Below are 24228 nucleotides of genomic sequence, written 5' to 3'. Positions count from 1 at the left end.
AAAACCTGTTATTAAATACAGTTTACCCTATGTATCTGTGTGTTCATATCCACAGGTCCTGCATCTTTGTATTTAACCAACCGCAGTTGGAAGATATTGGGGGTGGGGATGGGGGGTGTCATGTTCTTGCTAACGTGTATTATGTAGTTAGGCCTGTGATGTTTGTGTCAGTACTGAACATGTACGGACTTTTTTTTCTTGTCATTACTCCCTAAACAGTATGGTACAACAATTTACATAGCATTTATATTGTGTTAGGTATTATAAGTAATCTAGAGATGATTTAAAAAGTATACAGGAGGACGTGTGTCAATTATATGCAAATATTTTGCCATTTTATCTAAGGGACTTGAGCACACTCAGATTTGAGTATCATCAGGCATCCTAGACTCAATAGCAAGGGACAGCTATAGCTGGTTCATTAGTCTCTTGATCATGTCTTAGGATGGGGGAGTAAATATGTTTGGCTTTGCGGGCCATATGTAGCCTCTGTCACATTTGCTTATTTCTGTCGTAGCGTTAAAACAGCCATAAACAACATGTAAACAAATGAGCGTGGCTGTACTTCAGTAAAACTTTATTTACAAAGTAGGCATCGGTGAGACTTGGGCCACAGGCAGTAGTTTAAAAGCTACTGCTCTAGAATAAATTGTTAAATTCTTTTCTTTTTTTCTTTCTTTTTTTTTTTTTTATTTAGCGAGTACATAGGAAAGTGGCAAGAACTGGGAGCTAGTTTGGGTTTTTTGAGAATACATCAGGCTACAGAAGTTCTCCATCGCTTTTCAGCAGAGTTACTGTCACACAAGATCAAAACTATGGTTTATTTTGATGTTGTTGAGGCATTTGGCAGAATGTTTCAAAAGGAGTTTTGTAGAAGATGAAGAAATGTGGGCCACTGCTATTAGGTAGTTAACTCTTTGGTGCCCACTATCTTTTAACTGATAAGAGACACTAGCAGATAACAATAGAAGAGAGCAAGCAGGAAATGAATACTAAAAGAAAAACAATAGTATGATTTCTTTAAAATACTGTATATAGTAGATTTTGAGATAAAAAGACCAGTACACATAATATAGTAATATACTCTGATAATAAATTACCCCACTTTGTATAATGGAATTTCATCTATTAAAATCATTCTGTGTTTCTCAGATAGCACCATAGTTTTTCCTACTGCTCCATTACTGAAAAGAGTTTATGGACCTCAAGTAGTAATGTACTCAGAACAGTCTATCTCCTTGGCCCTAAAATGCTCTGCATTTTAAATCAATGAATTTAATCATATAATGGCAAATTAAATTTTTGATGACTCAAGCCTCATCTCCATACCAGGTTCCTAATAACTAATAAGCATACAATTGGAACATTCCTAATTTAAAGACTCTCTCTCCCAAGCTCAGTGTTTAAAGTTTTATTGGCAATATAATGTAAAGTAAGCCCTTCGTGTCCAGCAGTTTTCCAGCAACTTTAACATTTTGGACCCACCAGTAATTTCTTAAGGCAGCAATAAACCCCAAATTACTCAGAACCACAAAAGTTTTCGTCACAAAGTCCATATACTTTCTTTTCCTACGACGTAGACATATTTGCGCATGTCATAGCACTTATTCATATCCCGCCCCCCAAATGCCAATGCTATTCTAAAATGTAACATAAAAAGGAAAAAAATCAAAGTCTCTTACTAGTGGGTCAAAGAAGACATGGGGCAACAGAAGCCGGTATAGTTGAATAAAAGCATGTCATCTGGGACTCAGTTGACAATAAGGGACAGAAAGCCAGCTCGATGACTTGAAAGAGAGAGCATAGGAAAGAAAGCGAAGAGATTTTTAGCAGTTTATTAGCTTCTGTAACTGAAAAGTCCAGAAATCTGGTTAGTTCCCAGTGATGCAAATATTGTCACCAAGTGCAAGTACCTGGTTTCTCTCTGCTCTGACTTCCACGGTATTAGCCTCACCCTCAGTGTCATGCTGTGACCTCCAGGAGCTCCAAGTTCTTCCCGTTCTGTTGGCTAAACAGCCATGGCAGTTCATACCCTCACACCTCACTCTCCAAAAACGAGGGAGCTGCTCTGTCAGGAGCACCCATGGACGAGGAAGGAAACTTCTTTTTCCCAGAAGCCTCAGGGAATATTTTTTACTTTAATTGGCTCTGATTAGCTTATATGCCAGTTTCTGAACCCGTCAATGCCCATCCCCACAGCTGAAGGTAGTGTCAACTCTGCTCAGAATCCAAGAGAATGAGGAGAAAAAAAAATTTTCTCAAATTGAGAGTTTGGGTCCTGTTCCCAGAATGGAGGGGTGTAAAATATTGGGCAACAAATAGCTATCTATTTGTGACAGCATAGAAGAAAGTGCCAAGGAGAGAGTAGGTGTTCCAGGTAAAACAGCGCAGCAGTCAGATGCCTTTACATATTTGTGTAGCTTTTAAAGCATCACTGAGATGATAATAATGCATCACTGATACTCATAGTGATGAACCTGAGACATCTAGGAAAGGCCAAATTATGTTTGATTTACTAAGGGAAGAAGTTAATCAATATTGGAAAGGTTAATATGTATTTTAATAAATACCAGTGTTTTTAAAGGAGCAGTACTAAGTCATCTGAAAAATTCTTTTTACTAGGTATTTTTTAAATATATGTTATATTTTCTCGTACTTTCTCTTAATCGTTACCTCACCAAAACCACTGGTTTAACCATGAAATATTTTAACAAGCTATGCTTAATTGTGCTTGATTTATATCTTAGCAAAGTAAGATTATATTTATTGATGAAAAATCATTTTTGCTTTTGTCTAGAATGCATACACAGCCACAGCTATCAACAGCACCAACTTCTGCACCTCTGCGAAGGATGCCTTTGTCATTCTCGTGGAGAATGCTCTGCGAGTGGCTGCCATCAACACAGTGGGGGATTTCATGTTGTTCCTGGGCAAGGTAAGGCCACGTGTATTACCTGAGACTTACAGTACGTTTTTGCATCTATATATTTGCTGTTTAATTTCAAAAATATCTAGCCCACTAAAATACTAAAAATAGCTTGATATATAGCAAACACTTAGAAAGCCCTTAATATGTGTTAGGCACTTTTCTAGGTACTTTACATGTATTGAGCTCATTTAATCCACATGACAAATTTGTAAAGGAACATCTATTATTATCCTCATTTTACAGATGGGGAAATTGATTTTAACTGCAGAGCGATTAGGTAATTTGCCTGTTTCTACTTAACATATTTTGAATTGTAAAGAATTAAGAAACAGTCTGTAGTGGTTAGGGGTATTGCATCTGGAACTTAACTGCGTGGATTTGGATCCTAGCTCTTTTACTAGCTGTGTGACTTGAGTACACAGGGCACATAACCCTTCCGTGCCTCAGTTTGCTCATTTATAAATTTGGGATAATAATAATGCCAGGCCTCTAGAGTTGTAAAGATTGGACTGGTTAATACATGTAGTATACGGACATTACTCGACACAGTGTACATTCTTGACTGTTAGCTGTCACTGTTAAACTAGAGCCGTTGGGGAATGAGACTTAACTGTCCTTAAAAGTGTCTACGAAGAGGTCATTTATTCTCTATTATTAAACCTGCAAAACAATAAATGACATTGTAATTTAACTTCATTATATCTGTATTTAAAACCATAAAATACTCAGAAAATTTGAGCTAAAAAAAAAGACCCTGCCACTATAACCTATTAACTTGTTGGTTTTATATATTTCTTCTCATGTTTTTTCATAGGCCTTTGTCATAGCATATACACCTGTTTGTTCTGCCTTTTTCACTTCACATGATATATATTTTTCATGTTGCTTTGATAATCTTCATAATTACTCATCGTCATGGTTAATGTTCCATCAAATGCTATTCGCAAACATTCTCTTATGCTGAACACTTAGGTTACTTTAGCCACTGTGTTTTGAAAATGTATTTGAAAAAAAAAAATATCTGGCATAAAGAGGCATTGATGGCACTATGTGGTTTTAGGTTCTTAAGCCCTATCATTTAAAAGGAATTCTAACGCTGTACAAATAGTCATTTTAAAATTCTGTAATTACACTTACATTATGACTGTTGGATTTGTTCTTGTCATTTGTTTTTACAATAAGAGGTTTTTTTTATAGTAAGGATTGAATGAGTTAATCCATGTCAAAGACTGAATATAATGTCCGACACTTATTAACTGTTACTGTTATTTACGTGCTATATGACTAATTGTGGGAGGTTCCAGATTTTTTGTTTATTTTTTACATATTTATAATTTATCCCTACTGTTAAGAATAATATGAAACAATTTAAAATGAAAACATATGTATACAGAGCAATTAAAATAAAAGAGAAAGAAGCCATATGGAGTAATAATGGAGAAAATTACACTAAGTGGCAGCATTTGATCTTGATAGTGATTTTAGCAAACTCTGATTGAGACATTGCTGGGTGTCAGGTCCCGAGGGAAGAGCTCTATGTGAAGTGTTGTATTTGGCCTCCCCTGTAAGGTGAGCTATTACTATCATCTTTATTTTATAGCAGAGGAAACCTAAGTTGAGAGAGCTAGGTATGTTGCCCAAATTTAGAGAACTAGAATGTGGCAGAGGTGTAGTTCAGACTCGGGTCTGAGCTTCTCAGTTTTTAATCACTATGTACTGTGATTGCTTCAACTGACAGATTTGCCCTTGGACCATTTTTAAAAAGTCTTTTGATTCAGTAATCCCAATGATGGTAAACTACTGCTAAAATAGTCCTAAATACAGAAAAATACAGCATTATTTATAATAGTGACCAGTTGTAAACAGTCTACTGCCTAACCATAGAGAAATAGTTGGAAATAGTAGTCAAGAGACTATTGTTCACCTATTAAATAGTGTTTTTTTTATTGAGTTTATAATATGATAATACATGTAATATGATAAGTGAAAAAGCAGAGTAAAACTGCTAGACTATTACCATACTGTTTTAAAATGTTCATAAGAAAATGAAAATATCTTAAAATGTTAATAATGATTATTTTCAATATTGAAAATATGAATGATTCTAAACCCGTTCCCTACTGTACCATAGTAAGATAAAGTTCTGTATATTACGTATGCATTCTTTTATAATGGAAAAATATATAGCTGATAAAATACAATGTTTTAAAATTGGCTTCAAGTTTTTCAGCAGCCTAGTGACCTATTCAAGATTTTTTCTTTAGGTTTATCGTAACTTTTTATTCATTCGACAGATATTTATAGCATGCCTTAGAAATGGCCTAGGGGCTATTCTGGGTAATGGTTATATATACAATTGTTGTATCATTTATTTAACCAAGCCCCTGGGGTTTTTTCACAGTTAAATTGTTTGCTTTTTTTTTTACTAACACAAAGTATGCTACAGTGAAACTTTTGTATACAAATCTTTGTCCACATCAATACTTATTTCCTGAGGCCAGAATCCTAGAAGTGGAGTTAATGAATCAGAGTACATAATAGGCTTCTTGATATGAATTGCCAAAGTGCTTTCCAGAAAGATACAATTTTGAATATAATTATAATATTGTTTTAAAAATTACTTTTAAAACCATGGAAAATAAATATTTTTTTAAGTAAAGAAATCTAAAAAGGAGAAAAATCTTTTGAGCTTCCAACATAACGAAACAAATTCTTTAGTTTTCCTGTTTAAAAAATATAGTTCTGACCACAGAACACAGTAAATCATTTGAAAAGAGTTTCTCTCATTAAAACTAAGTGGCTGCTAATGAGCAGAAATAATTTCTGATCAGGTAGTTCAACTAGACAGATCGTAATAAACATTGTAAAAGACAGTGTCAGAAAAAAACTATTGATTCACACCACAACTCAGAAGAGTCTTGAGGGAATTATACTGAGTGAAAAATGCCAATCCTAGAAGATTAAATACTGTATGATGCCATTTATATAACATTCTTGAAATGAAACATTATGGTAATAGAGAATAGATTTGTGGTCACCCAGTTAGTGACGGGGTTGGAGGCAGTAGGGGTAGCTATGAAAGGTTAACGTGAAGGCTCCTTGTGATGATGGAAATGTTCTGTATCGCGACTGTTTTCATATCGATGTCCTGGTTGTGATATTGTTCTATAGTTTTACGACACATGGTCCCTGAAGGCAACTGGGTAAAGCATTCAAGGAATAATTCTGCGTTATTTCTCACAACTGCATACAAATTCTTATTTATCTCAAATTTTATAATTTAGTTTTTAAAACCCTGAATTTAAAAAGAGCACATAAGACAATGTCATGAATTCCATTTCTATGGGGCCTTAATGGTTTCATGGAATGAAATATCATTTTGGGAAGGGGCCTTAGCTCCTCTAGATTAGTGGTTTGTGACTTGCGACCCCTAGTCAATAAGGTCCTCAAAGGTAAGAATAGAGATTTGCAAGCCGTTTAAACATTTTTAAGTCTAATGTTGCACATTTGCTCCAATAAAGCTTTACAAAAAAATCCCTAATCCCAAGTATCTTTGCTTCTGTATGAAATTATTTTACCTCTATTTGATAACACTAATCTGTTCTAGTTGATAATTTATTTGGCTTTGAATTAATAAAAGAGAATATGAATTATACTTGTAAATGCTATTTTATTGGAAAAATCTTTCAAAACATGAGTTCCATGGGGAAAAAGCATCATAAATCCAAGATTCATGGTGGAAAAAAGTAAAGAAACTAAGATTTTCAGGCACTGTTTTAATGCTTTCAGAGTGCTTATTTTTAACAATTATTGGATGTATGTACTATTAAGTCTTTTAAAGATGGAAAAAAGGCTCAGAAAGGGTAAATGAAATTGTTTAGAGTCACACAGCTAAGAAGTACTAACTCTGTGATTCAAATCTACATCTTTCTACTCTAAAAAGAGCATCCTTTCCTTCTTCCTCTCACATCCTGCCGTGTATATGAATGTCTCTAGTGTGTATCACTGATAATTTATCCTCTAGAACAAGTGTCTAAACTTCTAAAATCGTGTATCTTATTACAAAAATTTTTTTCACACTTCCCTAATATATTTACATTTATTTATTAATGATATATGTATAGCTTTTACTAACACATGCATTATAAAGCATACTATAAAAGAAATTTTAAATACATGAAAAATACAGGTAGAGGTCCCAGGTGATTTGCTTGAACACTCCCTTGTGTCTGTGTACTCTAACATGGAGATTGTTACTTCTCTTAGGCTGTGAACTGTGTCAGAATCACCTGGGGCACTTTTAAAATGAATATTGCTGGGCTTCATCTTAGATCCAACCATCAGACCCTCTGGGGGGTAGGGCCCAGGCATCTACATTGTTCACAGACTCCCCTAGTGATTCGTAGAGAGCCTCTAATAGTTGGAGAACCATTGATGTGTTCTCTGCTTGAATAAATGCATGACACCCTTTCAGTATATTTGGGAGTAATTATTACATTTCTTTGACTTTTTTTAGCTAAACATTACTAGGTCTTGAAGATGTTTCTCACGTGACATTAGCCAGCCTTCCACCCCAGCAGCTTTTGTCTCAACATCTAGTTTGCTTGAGCCACATCTTCTACCTATATTTAACTTTAACACTCCAAATGTGGTTTACTTTTAGTGGTGTGGTGAGAGAACAGAGAACCTCAGTCTTCCCATAAGGTGGATGTAAAAAATTTGAAGACAAGCCCAAGAAATAACTCATTCTAAGATTGAAACTTAAAGAGGGAAACAAAAATGGATGTGATTAGCTATCTGTGGAAATCACCTCAGAAAAGTCACTATAAGAGAAAATTCATAAGAGTTGGCCATAAAAATGGTTACAGGGACTGTCTTTGAAATCTCAGGCAGACCCAGATTTGCTTCCTAAAATTATCTGAAAGAAGGATCAATTTACAGCTTAACCAATGTATCATCTGATGCATTATAACTTCTGGTTAGGGTAATAGTGAATAAGAGATCCTTTGGTGTTGATAAATAGTAGGGAAGAGAAAAAGAAAACGAATTCTCAGTCTGACTGTCCCTCAACACTGGACAGGGAAAGGCTGCTCTGAAGACTCTCTTTTTCTTTGTTATTTAAAGCTCAATGCTAGGCCAAGTAAAGGCTGGGCAAGAGTGTGTCTAGGATTCAATATAACCTATTACTGCTTTGCGTCAGTATCCAAGTGTTTGCTGATTTTACCTGGAATGAGCACTGGAGTTATCATCATAAATAAGACCATTATTTGAGTGGTATCTGCTCTTTTACTCTGTGACCTTGGGTAGGTTGGCTAGCATGTTTCCCATCTATAAAATGACAATAATAATTTTTGCCATAAGCCATCCATGGGGTTATTGAAAAGCCAAAATAGATTGTATTAAAAGAACCACAAAACATGTAAAGTGCTGCATATGTGGTAATGAAGCGTCAGAGTGGATGGTTCTTGATAATAATCATATTGGCTATTTCTTTTATTCTTATAGCATGGATGTTTTTGGCAACCTTTGTCCTCACAGATAGTCCAAGTGTACACTTCATGGCAAATCCTATTAGATTTGCCACATAGTCTATGTAAAATAAAATACAAAATGTAAGGTGCTTAGACATGCTTGTTGTAGCATTATTTATATCTGATAACAATATAAGTTTCTAAGTATAGGAGAATGCTTAACTAAATTTTAAATCACCCGTAAGATGAAATTATGTAGCCGAACAAGTGTTTATAAAACATTTATAATGATTCTATAAATATTAATGAAGAGCTTTTAATGATTTGTTTATATAATACTAATTTATAAATGTAAAAATGCTTAGAAAAAATACATAGCAATATCCTGAAATTTCAGTTTTTTTCTGAGTGCTGAGTGTAAATTTTTTTCTAAAATATGCGTACGTTTATCTTAAAACTTGGCACAGGTGCTATAAAGGGAAGCTTTAGGGAACAAACATAACGGCTGGAAAACTTGATAATTTTTAATGTCAACAGGGATGATTTTAAATTTCTATTATATGATATACATGTGTAACTGTGTGTATATGGTATATATGGATTATACTTTCTCATCTGAGATGGAATGGGCTCAGTGCAGCCATCGTTTATAAATAGTAGAGAGAATTTTTAAGTCTGCAAAAGATGAAGAAAGTCTGCAAAAGATGAAGGAATCGTGGCTTCCTGTAGTAGGGTATTATATGTGGTCTTTGTTCTCTCTGCTTCAGGTGCTGATAGTCTGCAGCACAGGCCTGGCTGGGATTATGCTGCTCAACTACCAGCAAGATTACACAGTATGGGTGCTGCCTCTGATCATCGTCTGCCTCTTTGCTTTCCTAGTCGCTCATTGCTTCCTGTCCATTTATGAAATGGTAGTGGATGTATTATTCTTGTGTTTTGCTATTGACACAAAGTACAATGATGGGAGCCCTGGCAGAGAATTCTATATGGATAAAGTACTGATGGTAAGTATTTCAAATGCCTTCTACTGCTTTTACGGTAAAAATACTAACAAAACTATTTTTTCAAAAACATTCTCTATATGCAGCTGAGTAATTCAGAATTAAATCTGTAACACTCATGAGTGAGCTTAGTCTTGGGGAAATCAAGGAAGAAGTCCCCCTCAGCATGGACGAAACCGTATATCCATTACTAGGCCTGAGCTCACTATGTTCCGTACTGCTGCCCCCTTTTCTGAGTTAGGCAGGTTCGAATTGACTTTTTAAGCCTTACTTTTAGCCCTTGAATTGGAACATTGGACCATTGATGTTCTAAGTGCACTTTTCCGAAGTAAGACTCACAGATAAAAAGTCTTTTTCCCAGGTTGTGGTACCTACCTGTATTTCTCCATCCACCACCTTTCCAAATACCATTGCTTCTAACCCCATTAAAACTCATTGTCTTAAGTATGCTAGGCCAAATTAAAAGCATTTTTGTAATGAGTATAGATTAACAGATCTGTGAGTGGTAAATTGTATTGTTTTATATTAGTCAAGATCGGAACCTTTACACAGATATTTTATTCAGATTCTTTAGAGTTATGTAGCCTCTGCAGCTTCCCTATATTAGAACCTTAAAACTTTTTAAAATTTAGAAACTATATTAAAATAGTTTAAATACTATTGCATCAATGTCAAATGCTCCAAATTAAACATGCTTTTTGATAATGGTACTTGGCTATTCAGCTATGAAATATTCCTATCTTAAGAATGGATAATATTGAAGACTAAACATTAGGCATTGGAATAACAAGTTATCTTCCAGGAGCATGGATTTATTTTAAATGTATTTAAATTAAATTTATTTATTTAAAATAAAGGTGTTAATTCATAAGCTAACTCCTTTTTATTTAATTGCTAGAATGCCAAATGATTTAACTGACCTATTTGATAATGACCATGTCTTTTACCATCAAATTTACACCATCAACTAAATTTTGGACATTTTCATAATGTCTAAATTATAATTCTACTTGATTGTTTTCATAATGGAATTTGGTCTATGTGCTTTGCATCTCTTTTGTAGTTAAGACATTTAGAAGAAGATTTTTTGTTTTTTTAGCCACTGATCAAAAGCAAAGGAAAAACATACAATTTCTCCTTTTAGTTTTCTCTGTAAGAATGATGAGGATATTTAATGAAGAAGTGCTCCATAAACTTTGACAGGATGGAAATGTTTCCTTATGGACACAATCCCATCTTAACTACTTCTGACCACAGGTTCTGGTTGTTACTGCCTATCTTCCTGCTTTATGGAGTAATTTTAAATCCAGATAGACTTGTTTTTTAAAGTAGCTTATTTATGGTTTGGTAAAATCAGTATTCTGTGCTTAGTAGTATCAATGCTTTCTTTTACCTTCCAGGGTTATTTTTAAAAGGAAGCTTATGGAGTAAAATGTTTTTATTCCATTTAACTATGATATGGAAAAAGCAAAACAACAAATAAAACAATATTCTAAGTATGGGAAAATAGTCTTTTTTTAAAAAGTCAGATATTTTCTCTTTTGGATAGAATTTACATTATCTCCTAGCATTGTCCTGCATGAGATGGTCACAGTGAATGGATGGAAAAAGGATTTCATATCAACAGATTGCAGTCTATTCCCACTAATTTATCAGCTCACATGTGTGATACTAAATATTATTTATTGCTGTGGTTTTAGGCCATTCATTTGCCAGTATTGAGTAAAAACTGAACATGTTCTTTAAAATTCGCCTACCCCGAATCTGAAAGGTCCTAGGAATTGATGCCATTTGGTCCATATTTTGCAGGAGTTTGTGGAAAACAGTAGGAAAGCAATGAAAGAAGCTGGTAAGGGCGGCGTTGCTGATGCCAGAGAGCTAAAACCGATGGTAGGTGGAGATGAGGAGGCAGCTGCCCTCCAAGAATTTCACTTTCACTTCCTCTCTCTCTCTGTCTTCACTGACTGCACTTCTTCAGGAGAAGCTTTTGTTATCTGTATCACGCAGGACATACTGCTCTTTCTGTTTGTGTGTTTACCTATCACTTGGATGGCAGAATTCTTGTCACAACTGAGACCGCCTTCTGTAAAAGTAAGCTGAAAGGAACAGCATTGTCACAATGAAGAGTGGTCATGGTGGGGTAGAGGTTATTATTGTCCTTTAAGGTGAAATTGCTGTTTCTGTTTTTTTTCTTTTTAAATGTCAGTGTTTAGTTTTCATTGAACTGCACCTTCGGTCATACACTTGAACTGACAGTTTGATTTTTATTATTTTTGAAGGTGATAATAGCAATTCCTTTCAACTTGCTAGAATCCATATTTCCCATTTTTTAAATATTGGTTTATTTATGTTGCTGTCTTTCCCCCTTTGCTGACTTTTTTTTCTGTTGCCTGGATTGTACTTTCTTTGTTTCTTACGCTATTTTTCGGTAGCAAACAAGTCTATTTCCATCGGCACTCATATTCCACACTTGATAAGACGATCTGGTCTTCTCCAAGCTTAGCTTAATTGTGAGAAAGATAAATTATCTCTGGTTAGTGATACATACATTCTGTTTTCATTCGGGGCCGGGGGCGTGGGAGGGGAGGGCACCCTTAAAGTTAATCAGTGTGAGAGAATCCTGAGCTGCTTTTTTCATAGACGTTCTCACTGCTGCATAACAACAGATGTCTCTAGCATATATTGGTCTAATTACTGCTTATTTTACAAATGTATTGTTCTTAAATAGCATGGGTATTTCAAAATATAATATAATTGCCTACATCCTTTAACAGTTAATTTTAAATAATGTGCCTTCTGATCACATATAATGTCTAAAAGTATGAAGACTTTTTTCTTTTTCATGTTTTATGTAGTTTCCCAACTTAAGAAATAGACAGTATAAGAGAAGCCCATTTAAGTTTGTAAGAGTAAGGGAAATGGGTTCATTTAAGGGGAGTGAGGAGGCTATATGTATATACAAACTAATTGTATTTTCAACCTAAATTAAAGTCTTAGCAGAATGTTTAGATATAAACTCTTTTCTCCAAAATCCCTTCAACTGCCTATTTTGGTGTTGCTCTTAATAACATTGATGATTATAAAGCAAAATTTCAGTGCTTAGATTCTCAAGGCACAGATCACTCTAATTATAAGTAAAAGGACGTGGAATGGTCCTATAGCTCTTAGTTTTAAATGTGCATTAGCCAGAACTGGATCGAGTGAACAAGGGGCACCAATCAGCAATCTCTCTGGTCAAGTCCCTTGCCTTTCTACGCCTTTTTTCTGTACCCCTCTTACTTCATGTAGGCAGGGGGGACTGCGGTGAACAATCTGCCAATGCTATGGTGGCAAGACTTCTTTCTTGCCACTGCTTGGTTGTCCTGGTTGTTCAGCAAATAAGATTCTAAGCCTGATTTACGAAAGATATATAAAATCTTAAAATGTAAAACATCTTTTTCCCTTTTTTTGTCTTTCCAGTGGTTGAAGCTTCTGTTAAATTATTCTGCAGTGATAAGCATTAAAGAAAGGGAGAACTATTTGGAGGTTTAAGACTAGTTTGACCGTGAATGGGCATGTATTTCTGTAGATGGATAGTGGTAGACCAGAATGCAAGTATTCTTCTCTTACCTAAACCTCTAATTAATAGTTAATAATACTACTAGGAAAATTGCCTAGGTATGTGGCATTCTACCAGAAGCCAAAAATTTAGAAAGATTTTTCCCCCTAATATTGCTTTCAGTTTTAAATTAGTGTCCCTTAACTCAAACAATTCATTAAAATCTTCATTCAGTTATTGCTTTTATTTTTTGTTGTTCATCAGTTCATTTCTTGTAGATGAATAGCAAAATCCTCTGCTGTTTCCTAAAATACATCTCCTATGTGCCTTGTTCTTCTGGTGCTTTGGACTTTGAGGCATTTGGTCCCTAAGAATGATGATTTAAGTGGTTAAAAAAACTCATCAGGAGAGAAGTGTGAAACGTTGCTCACAAGGAGGTTAAATTACCTCTGATTCTCATCTCTTTTCCCCAGTGTGCATGGTAAGAGTTAGCCTCCTTCTTCTGCCACCATCTTGTATGTGTCCCTAAAGAATTATCCGAGAATTTAGGATTGCTTCTTTGTATTTGCCTGCTTTAATTCATCTGGTATTCCCTTAGATGTAAATTCCATGAAAGAGCGTCAGACCTCTTTTGCCATATCTGTAGAAATACTGCTGTTTGAGTTCCCAGTCTGTCTTCCTCCATAATGGGATATTTTAATTTAGGGTTTATTTTTAGCCTATAAACTAATATTCAGGAAAATGAGGTTTTAAATTTCCGTTTTGACAGGGGGATCATTGAACTGTATATAAGTACTCCCAGTTTTCCTCTTGGACTTCTTTTTTGAGAGAACCTATTAGTTAAAGAAACTTGGAAGGTTTGGGAGGTTGTTCTCTAAATCTTTGAACACGATTTTAGAAAAATTGACCAAATGTGATATAGAGGTTTAAGAAAGAGACATTCTGGCCGTCTGCTTGTACAGGAAAGAATCTACAGAGGAAAGGTTAGACAAAAACCCGGGTGCTAAAGCAGTATAGGCCAGAGGAGTATTCTCTACATATCTCAAAGATTGTGCAGAAGGCAGTGTGACTTTCAACATTCATACATATTTCAGTCCCTGGAATATAGGTTCAGGGGAAAAGGATTCTCAGTCCATTTTGTTTTGTTGCTATTTGCAGCCATTTTTGTATTTGTAACATCACTCATAATCTCCTTTTAATGGTAATTGTCTAAGATTATACTCTGTATGGCTTTGTTTTCTAGGCTGCGGGAGCAAGTTCTGCTTGAAACTAGCCGACCATTATGGAACCCATTGACATTCCAAAACAATATATACACATGACTATGTATTTGTGTGTGTGGGTGTGTGTATATACGTATATGTATGTGTGTGTGTATATACATATATATATATATGTATATACACACACACACACAAAATCAGCCAAAATCAGAGAAAAGGAACAGGGATTTAATACCTTTTTTATGCTTATTTTTGTCAAACATGTACTCCTTTCATACGGGTGGCTTTTACAAGGCAACTGCCGTCATTTAATGTTTTCAATTGTAATTGTCTTAATGGAAATGTTAAGATTCATATCTGATTAACATTTTTAATAACTTAGAGGAGATTTTAACTTTAGTTATTTAAATTAGGTAAAATTATTGTACCGAATTCTCTGTCTAAAGTTTATTCAGGGGTGATTTCCCTGAGGTGTGCATAAAATCAAGATCTTATTTTACTGATGCATAAATCCTAGTGGGATGAGACTAGGCATATGCTTTCAGATAAATAAGGAATTACTCGAATCAGTTTTCCCCAATCAAAGAAGCCATGTCATTTTACTTTTAGAAACATACAAGTGGGTCCAATATGGGAATTTTCATAATCGCTCATGCATTTGTCAGCCAACATTAAAAAGTAAGCAACTCCTCAGGTATTTGTAGTTTACCCTAATGCTTCTATAAGAGAGTAGGTGAAAAAGAAAAGAGTAGATAATCGTTATTATGCAAACTTTTTTCTTATGGTTTATCTTTCTCCCATTTTTTTACTTTAGTAGCATCCTTCACACGTTTGTGTGTCTGATTCTAAAGGAAGCTGGAGCACCCAGTAAGTTTAGCCTTTAAGTTTCTGTGTACTAATCTGTAGATTAAGTAATGCTTGGAAGAATAAAAAAGGGAAAGAAACATAGAACAAAAGCATTGAAAAATTCTCAGTGCTTGGGCTTCTGCTTCAGAAGAACTCAAGTGGTTTAGGGCTAAACAGCCATTTTATTCAGTGCTTGCTATAAAATCTGAAAACATACTCGCAGGTGCTCCTCTCCTTGGTACTTCATGAGGAATCCAGAATTCTACAATGTTTAACTGAAGAATTGGTTCATGTTTTGATCCTCAAGTGTTGAATGTTTATTTGTTTGTTCATTTGTGGATGGGTTCTGGGATTTTGCTTTTTTTATTCCTGAAGCTTACCAGATATGAATGGCTAATATTCCATTGTTCCGCTTATTGTAATGGTGAATGCTTTAAGAAAAAAGTGTAATTTGCTAAGAATAATTCATGATCTGTTTATGCGATAACTCCTTTTTGTTACAATTTTTTTAAAAAAAGCTATTTTTGTTAATGTAAAGTAAATATTTCAGAGCAAATTTTTTAAACTTATTGCACTAAATACAGGCTCTGTACAAAAAAAAAAAAAAAAAGCCTCAGCATTTTATCATTCCATGGAAGGAGAATCTTTTGAAAGAAAGCATTGCCTCCTACCAGAATTAGACAGTGAATTAGACCGGTATTATGGAAATGCATACAATTAATGTCACTAGGGCTTAATAAGCAGCTGTTTGCTAATGTGCTTCCTTTCAAATAGTTGGACCTTTAAATTGCTGCAAAAGGTAAATTGTATTTTTTTTTAATATCCATGTTCTTTAACTAGGCTAAAATTTGCTTAATGCCTTGGTTTCTTTTCAAAGCTCATGTAATATTTCTGATTTTTCAGAATATTTGCAATGAGAGTCTGAATTTTTTTTTTTTTTTTTTTTTTTTTTTTTTTACAAAAAAAATTACACAATTTAAGAGCTCATGTCTTGGCAACCAATGTTATGAAAGTAGCTATTTTGAAACAATAATTCTCCAGAAGTTAACATCTAACATCACCAAACAGTGTATCATTGTACTCTTTTATATCATTTGAAAGGAATAAATATAATTATGTAACTAACAATTATCCAAATAGGTGAGAGAGCAAATCATCTAAGAAAATTCAGAGTACCTTCTGTTTCATAGCCACTCCGATTTTGGACATTAAGAAACATTGGGAGCTAAATTTAGGATTGGCAAAAATCTGGAAGATGGTTATCAAAACAGAAGACATACCAGGAGCTAGCTATTTTAGGAAGTGTCCCTCCAAAGTGACCTGATGGAAGTCTTGAATTTGGAAATTAGGTTCTGCTCACTTGGACATCCCAACGTCATGGACACTTGCTGCTCCCTGTTCCATATGCTCGTAATCTCAACTATTTGGAAGCCACCAGGAATGCTTTCTAATTCTCATTTGCAACTAGAACTGTAATCAGAAAGAAATTTTGTATTTTTGTATAACTTGATTGTGTGCCATTTTATATAACAGGTCCTGTTTTACAAATAAATTTTGTTTTACTAACATTGTGTTTAGAAACTATGATCTATGTGTAACCATGTCATTTGAGTTCCAAATTAATTGCCACTCTGTTTTCCTTAAGTAAATCTGTGTGCCATAAAGGTTCATATGTGCGAATATGCATATGTATTACATAGGCACACACGAAGATATTTGATATATAGAATACCACTCATGAGCTTCATTCCTTGATTCATTTTATAAATCCTCACAAAACCCTCACAGAGGGTTTTTTTTTTAGCAATATTTAAATGTTTCGAGGTTATGTTTGGATGTTCCTGCTGCCTCTTTCATCCATTGCAAGTCATTCTTCAGCTAGCTATGGGCTGCCTTACTGCTATTCGCTCTCTGCCTCCATCTTCTGCCCAAGTGAGAAGAATAGATGAAAAACAAAAATTATGTGAAATGGGGTTACCTGAATAATTTTATAAACCATTGACTCTGTGTTTTGGTTTTTGTCTTTTTCTGTGATGGACCTTCAGAACTGCATTCAAGACTCATATCTCTAGTAACAGTTAGGCTCCTCTATTATAAATGGTGATTACAGTGATCAGAGTGTCATTCTGGTTTTCGCCATTAGATAATTAAGGCTCTGGTGCATAGTTTCAACTTTCTAGGCTCCTGCCTCAAGAGTAAGCTCTGCTGTAATATAGCAGGGACAGGAAAAGGTTATATTTACATATAAATTTAAGAGACCTGTCTTATGGGAGCCTTACCAGTGCTTTAGGTAAACATTAGGAATTTAGGGCATTGAGATTGTACAGTCCTTGCATGGATGAGCAGAGCTCAAAGCAGGTTTTTCCTTTAAACCATTTAATGCAATGTTTAATGTTTAGGATTAAAGCTTTTATCCTATCCTATAGCATAATTAAATCCTAAATTACTATAGTTTAAGTAGCTTAACTATGTGTTGATCCCCAAACTTTTTCCATAATGGTTGAGGAGGAGGCAGCTCTCACTAAGTCTATTTTAAAATTACGCTGGAAATAAATTTTTCCTTTGTAGTGATGCTCCCTCACTTTTTTTTTCTTTTTCTTTTTCTTTTTTCAGCAAAGGATATTAAGCTGCCAATTTCCAAAAACAGTGACCTTGGTATCTCCCAAGGGCTCCCTTGCCTCCCCAGGCAGTTACAGGATTTCATCCCAGTAGGGAAGAGTGAGGGGACGACCCCTTCCTTTATCTCTTGGTCCTGAGCTGCTTTAAATCAGAGAAATACTTCTCCCACACCCTTCCTCAAAAAAGCTAAGTGAACTGTAGGCACCAAATATTTGTGAAGCTGTATCATTGCCCCGGAGGCTTCGACCATTTCCAACAGGCAGTACTATTAGCTAATCAAGGTCATTTCAAGAGGTCCCTGCCCCCCTAACCTACAGCATAGAATTCCAGGATCAGTTCCAAAATCAGAGTTGGCCAGTTTTGAGAACCTGAACATTTTATTTTATTGTTGGTCAGTAACCTTCTTGTTTGAATTTTAGGAGCTTCCATCATAGCTTCTGAGAAGTTTCCTTCAGAAAGGCCTTTAAGCTTTCACCTTTCAATAAGTAAGTTCTCAACTGCTTTTTCACTGCTACTTAAAAAAAAATAAAAAATCCTGAGTCTGGAGGCTTATTAGTGTACCTGCCACAGTTAATTTCTGTATTCTTCTCATATATTACATCTGACAGATAAGAGTGCACTATAATGGCTGGTCTGGAGCTGTTAAGATGTGGTCTGTTATTCATAGACCACAGCATTATTCATATTGGAAAATTGTGGGTTTGTAAGTAAATGCATAAGCAGAGATTTGTGTATTATACATTCCCAGCATAGAATGCCTTTTGCTTTAAATGCATATTCATGTATCTTTGTGTACATGATGCATGTTAGCCCTTTTGAAAAGAAGGCACTGTTCAGATACGCTGGCTGCTTTTGGAATTAGCTCATCTTTCTCTAATGGCATATAGCCCAATTTCTGGACCAGGAAAAAAATCTAAAGCTAGCAAACTAAAAACAAAAGAAAAATCTAAACAGGTTGTATACACTTATAACTTTTAAATAGCATACTTTTCTCCATTCATATTTCATAAATTTAAGCCAAATTCTTATTCTCCAAGTTTTAAGAGGAAACTTTTAATCCAAGATTTAAATCTTTGAAACTATCTTTCTTATAAAAAACTTGAATACAGAGTTTTTAAACTTGAGACTGTCTGTGGAAAACCTTTCTTTTCTGTAGAAACACTACAGTACTCTTTCTTCTTCCTCATCTCTTTGATTTTTATGTATGCAAAATAGACAAATGATGCTCCTTTTAAAGTGTTGCATGAATAATGATCACTTTTGTAAATTACATGGACAGAATTTAAGTTTGTTATTTTCTGAAGGAAATTATGAGTAAATTTATGGGAAAGATCTGAAATTGTTAGAAACCCAAATCCTAGGCTATTTTTATTGAGTTTTTGATACTCAGTTTTACAACTTAAATGATTTCCTGAGGAATAAATACTCCAGACTAGGAGTTCAGAATAGTGAAGCTTTCAGGTTACTCATACTCTAGTCAAGATCTAGCTGAACACGAAAACATTGTAATGCCCAAATGTTTCAGAAAATTTTTATTTTTATTTGCTAAAACTTGAATTTAATATTTGATATTCTAAAGCAGGTTCTTAATCTTTCGAGGGCACATGGGCCCCTTTTAAGAAGCTTATGAAAGCAATGAGTTATCTTTCTCTCAAATGCATATGGCCCGTCTATGACCATTTAAAATGCTAATAAGAATTTCAGGGCCCTCATACTGCCAGTCTCCATTCCACTAGCCCCTCAGGACCTAATGAACACAAGTCCAGGCTGCTCTAAAGTTGATCTGATATGTTTTAAAACAAGGTAGCGATGAAGCCTCCACTGAAGATACTTTAAAGATGGTACTTACCAACTTCTGACCTGACATCGTTTTTACAACTTGGACCTCAATTTAGTACGAGCTTTGGAAATAGAAACCACACTAATCTGAATGAATAACAAGATGGTCAACAACTGAAACTTCCAGACAGTAAAAGTTCTTTACTTGGAGTTGTGAGGGTGTATGTGTCTGGGGGAAAGATGGATTTGGGGCAAGGTACCAAATTGTTTGCAGTGGACAAGAAAATCCAAAAAGAAATGACTAAGGAATCCTTGTAATTTTCCATGTACCAAAACACTTGGTATTTTTTAATCATAGCTCAGATATGACATATGTGGCATAGTATTATCAGTAGATTTGCTGTCTAAAAATATATCAGTCCACAGGACTAAGAACAGTTGATGATGATAAATTAGCAAACACAGTTGGCAAAAAAGTTTTAGTGGAACGTAGGAGGAGCAGATGCTGGGGGGAGAAAGTCGAAAGTCGTTTTTCTCTTTATGTAAACCAAGGAGGTGTTTCCTGTCACCACGAGAGCAGCCTTGGACCACTGCCAGTGCCTCCACTGCCCACATCCACCCCCTCTTCTTTCTTTAGGGAGCATGTGGATTTCTTTACCTTACTCTTAGGTAAAGGTGCCACATTTACATGGAGGGCCCTCGGGGTCCTAGCAAAAAACTAGCAGCAAGTTTTCAAGGAGTTCAGAGTTCTTTTAAGAATTGATTCCGGTGGGTCATGGCTTATGGCCAGACATCAAACCGTTCATTACCTTCATTTTCAAGCTGAAGAAAGCATAGGAAATCCCATAACTAGCTGGTGAAAAAAGGAGAAAAGTCAGGTCCTTACCCCTTCTCCTACCCCCAGAAGAGTTTTAATAAATTTCCATATCAGGTAGAAAAGGGCCTGAGTCCAGTGTAAAATCTACATTTGATATGTCCTTTTGTCAGAGAAGTGAATGACTTAAAGAGAATGGCCTCACCTTTGCATATGATTCTAATCCTCCCATCCCACCTAAGAAATTAGTTTATGATAGTTATTTTTTGAGGAATAAACGAGCGCAGGACTGGAATGGAGCTCTGTCAGCATCCCGCAGACCACTCTACCTGCCACAGGAACGAGACAATAGGACAGCTTTGGGGCCTGATGATTTAAGACACATTATTAAGTAAAATTTCCCCATCCTCTGAGTCCCAGTGGTATGCTCAGCATTTCCTTTTGGCCCCACTTGTTTTAGCTAGTTTTGGTTTTCAAAGACATTATGTGGGGATAAGTTACTTTTCTTCCACTAAGTTGCCTTAGTGCTATTTGATTATGTTCTGTTGTAGAGGTTTCCTGATTTCTTCCCTCCATTATAAAAGAGTACTGAGAGCTCCATAATGAAAAGAAGTTTCAGTTATACTGTTTCAGAATATTCTTGACCACTGAATGCACTTCGGATAGGTCTTGTACCCAGTGAAGTTTGATGGGCTATTAGCTGATTTGATTGTAGGGAGGAAAAACTTGACAATGAACACACAGAAAGCTGGCGAGAAAAGCGTGGGAGGCCCCTGACAAAGAGATAGGAGCCCTGGAAAAACAACCAAAGACAAAAGCATATCTTCTGAAGACCAAAGGTCCAACTTTAAGTACTTGCCGGCGCAGTCTCTCTGAACTCCTGGAGTTTAGAATAAAGCTATTCTAGAATAAGGCAGCCGAGCTTACAGAGCAGTCAATGCAGTAGGGACCTGCTGTTGACCTCTCAGGCTCTGAGCCTTCACGTCCAGTGTTAGGCCCAGCCCAGCGTACGGCGTGATGTGAACAGAAAACGGATATCAGTGTGTCTTGATTCCTCACCGCTGGACAGTCCAGCGTGAGAAGCGTGTTGCGGTGCCGCCTGTTTCTCAATCTGATGCCTTTTTTGTCTCCCGCCTCCCCGCCCCCCGCCATGTGCATTCTATTTCATACGGTCAAAATGAATTTTGTATCCCATCCTGTCTTCGTCCATTACAAACCGTAGGATCACAGTTAAGCCTTCCATGAATTCTATAGTTCGGGGTCTTTTGCCGTAGCATAATTTTGAGTTTTTCCTTACCGCAGTGCCACGGCGCTGCCTTCTTGTGGGGAAACAAACATGTAGGTGCTGGAACATGCCCCACAGACACAGTTGTAGCCCTAGTATTTGTGACTTGTCATTATTGACATAGTACAGGCTTCACGGACGGAGCATTGTGCTCTCAGAGGACTTTAAAAATATGTATATTGAGCAATTAATTTTCTGGAGTTACCAAATCTTGCTGGGAAATTAACTTCCAAGAGCTCTGAATTGGATGGAATTCCATCTGGCTTCAGAGTACAATGAGCCTATATGAAATGGAGCTTTGAAATGTCTTTCTTGTGCAGAAATATGAACTAGAAAAAAAAAAGTGCTGATCTAATGCTAAGTTTTCTCTGTGTACTGACTCAGTTGCCAGAACTATAATGAAAACTGTATTTTAGTCTAACAAATGTATAGAATTTTTTATGTAATAAATAAAATTTTATAGGAAAGAAAGTCACTGTCTACTGTGTCGTAACACTTCCCCATGCCCAGGCGGTGGTTAAATAGTGTAGAGGAGAAAAATAATTCCCTGCGCCCCCCTCCCCCCCCCCCCACCCTTCTGAGTTCTTAGCTGAGATCCCTGTAATGGAAGACAAGTGAATGAGAGAAAAACACAGAGATTTATTAACATGTATATCTCATGTATACACGGGATATACCAGGGAAAAATGAGTAACTCTTTAAGGTGGCTTAGAATTCAAGCTTAAATACCATCTGAATAGGGAAAGAGGAATGGGGAGGTAGGCCTTTTAGGAGAGAGCAAATGATTTTCAGGAAAGATAAATGGGCCCTTAGAAGAACAGATTGGAGGTATAATAGTTTGTGAGAAAGTTTGTCTGGGTTTCATATTGACTTCTAGTCTCTCCTATGATAAGAGTCAATCTTCCCTGGTTGATGAAACTCTCCAGAAGGTGACTGATGACGACTGAGTTCCTTTAGGAGGATCTATCTTTAGACTGATAAGGGAAGTTCAAAGAAAGCCTCTACCTGTATACTATTTTTCAAATGCCTACAGCTCAAAATAATCAATATTCCAAAGAGGCATTTTGTTGAGGTGACATGTCCTGAACTACATTCATATTTTGGGGGTGGCATATCCTTCTACTCTTTAATAGACAGTGATTATGAGCAACATCTTGGTTTCAGTTTAGGTCAGCATGCTGCACGTGTACCCTAGAATTTCCCAGCCATTCCTTACTAGCATCTCTCAGCATGGTCTAGGGTCCTTGAATTATGAAATATAAATGTATAAGAACTAATTTCTGAAGTACAAGGTTCATCCACTGACTGGCCAGGTTTCCTAGCTGGAGTCTGAGTCACCCTGTGAATACTAAGGTTGCAAATGAATTAAATCACCAGGCAGAGTAGAAAAGCCTGTTAGATAAGGTTTGCCATAGAAAACACGCCTGGTGCCTGGTACAGTGCCCTGCATATAAATTGAAGCTTGTATGTGTGCTAAGTTAGTGAGTTTGTGAAACTGGTTGATTTAGGCAGTAGCTGTGCCCCATTAAAGTCTGGGAGAATCAAGCTTGTGTAATCGCATTTTAAAAAATATTGGGGACTAAGGAAGGGGTGTTCTTAAGTGGAAGGCCTTTGCCAATACCAATAAACCTCTCCTGATATGTTGTGTAAAGTTGGAGTTTTCTTAAGAAGCTTTTGTACAGATTGCTTTTTGTTAGCCAACATGAGGAATGCTCAGATCATAGCCCTGGATGTTTATGCCATCTTGCCAAAAGGAGTTATCGTAGAACATGTGTGAGGTGTCCTCAAACACCAGAGCTGTTTGCAAATACTGAAGAATATTTGCTAGTCTGGACTGTTAATTCTTTTTTTTGGGGGGGGGGCGGTGATTCTGATGCAGATTTACACAGTCTTGTCATAAAGACCACCTAGTGATTAAAGAGCTTGTGAAAGGCCTCACATCTCCTGAAGATACCCAGAAATTTTTTCTCTCTCTTTAGCTTTGGAATGTATACTTTGTATTTAATCTCAAATTTCAGAAAATCAAGAAAAATATAGTGGATTTCTTTTAGAAGGCAAACTGCGCACTCCAGATTAATATAAGTTTTGATTAAAATTTGAGCTTCAAATAGCTGTATGGCTCAAAGCTCTTACAGGTGTTGAAAGGGTCAGAAAGAAGCCAATGTCCTATGAGGCTTTTTGGCCTTATATCTTTGATCAAGTTTGCCATAGAACTAACCCACAAGACCATGCCCCTTCACGTTATTTTTTAGTCGTGGCAAGGAGCGGTGAAGGTAAGAAATGCGTTATACCTTTAATTTGGTATCATTCATTTACTGTCCAAATTGTGAGAAAAATCACTTTAGAAGATGCACCTCGCTTAAACTTAAGATTCCAAGAAATGTAAAGCTAAGCTATTAGACCATTTCATAGGATTATCAGCAATTTCAGTAGAAAACTTAAAGTTCTCTAGGTAGTTATAAGCCCCCTAACTAGGTATGTCAGACTAGCGATGTGCCGGTAAAATGCCTACCAAGCAAAACAAAAAGGCTTTCAGTCATCCAAACTCACCTCATAACAGTGGACACAGGATGTTAGAGGTTTGTGTCTGGTCTACTCTTTCCATCTGACAGAAAGGATTCTCACAGCTTACAACAAAATAAAAGAATTTTAACGCAAAAATAAGAATTAAATTTTAAAAAGAGTCAAGTGAAAAACTGAGGAAGGAGATTAGCTGTATGAGA

The 24228-nt window shown here is 35.9% G+C and overlaps 1 protein-coding gene across 4 annotated transcripts in view; it reads left to right on the top strand.

The window, feature by feature from the left end:
- The window catches only part of SLC44A1 (solute carrier family 44 member 1), a 161988-nt gene that overhangs the window by 110706 nt on the left and 27054 nt on the right, over positions 1-24228 (top strand). For 2 of the 4 annotated variants that reach the window (XM_016156072.2, XM_036218268.1), the window contains 4 exons: positions 2798-2935; positions 9168-9404; positions 11211-11291; positions 14183-16576. In XM_016156072.2, the coding sequence (XP_016011558.1) occupies positions 2798-2935; positions 9168-9404; positions 11211-11291; positions 14183-14206 (480 nt within the window). In that variant the 3' untranslated portion in view covers positions 14207-16576. Of the gene's footprint in view, positions 1-2797; positions 2936-9167; positions 9405-11210; positions 11962-14182; positions 16577-24228 lie in introns of those variants that run through there. The other 2 variants (XM_016156074.2, XM_016156070.2) reach the window with 2 other exon arrangements.

This window comes from Rousettus aegyptiacus, unplaced genomic scaffold, assembly GCF_014176215.1.
Source record: "Rousettus aegyptiacus isolate mRouAeg1 unplaced genomic scaffold, mRouAeg1.p scaffold_m13_p_3, whole genome shotgun sequence".
NCBI classification, from domain to species: Eukaryota; Metazoa; Chordata; class Mammalia; order Chiroptera; family Pteropodidae; genus Rousettus; species Rousettus aegyptiacus.
The sequence above is the reverse complement of the archived record's forward strand: the minus strand, read 5'-3'. Positions and strand labels throughout refer to the sequence as shown.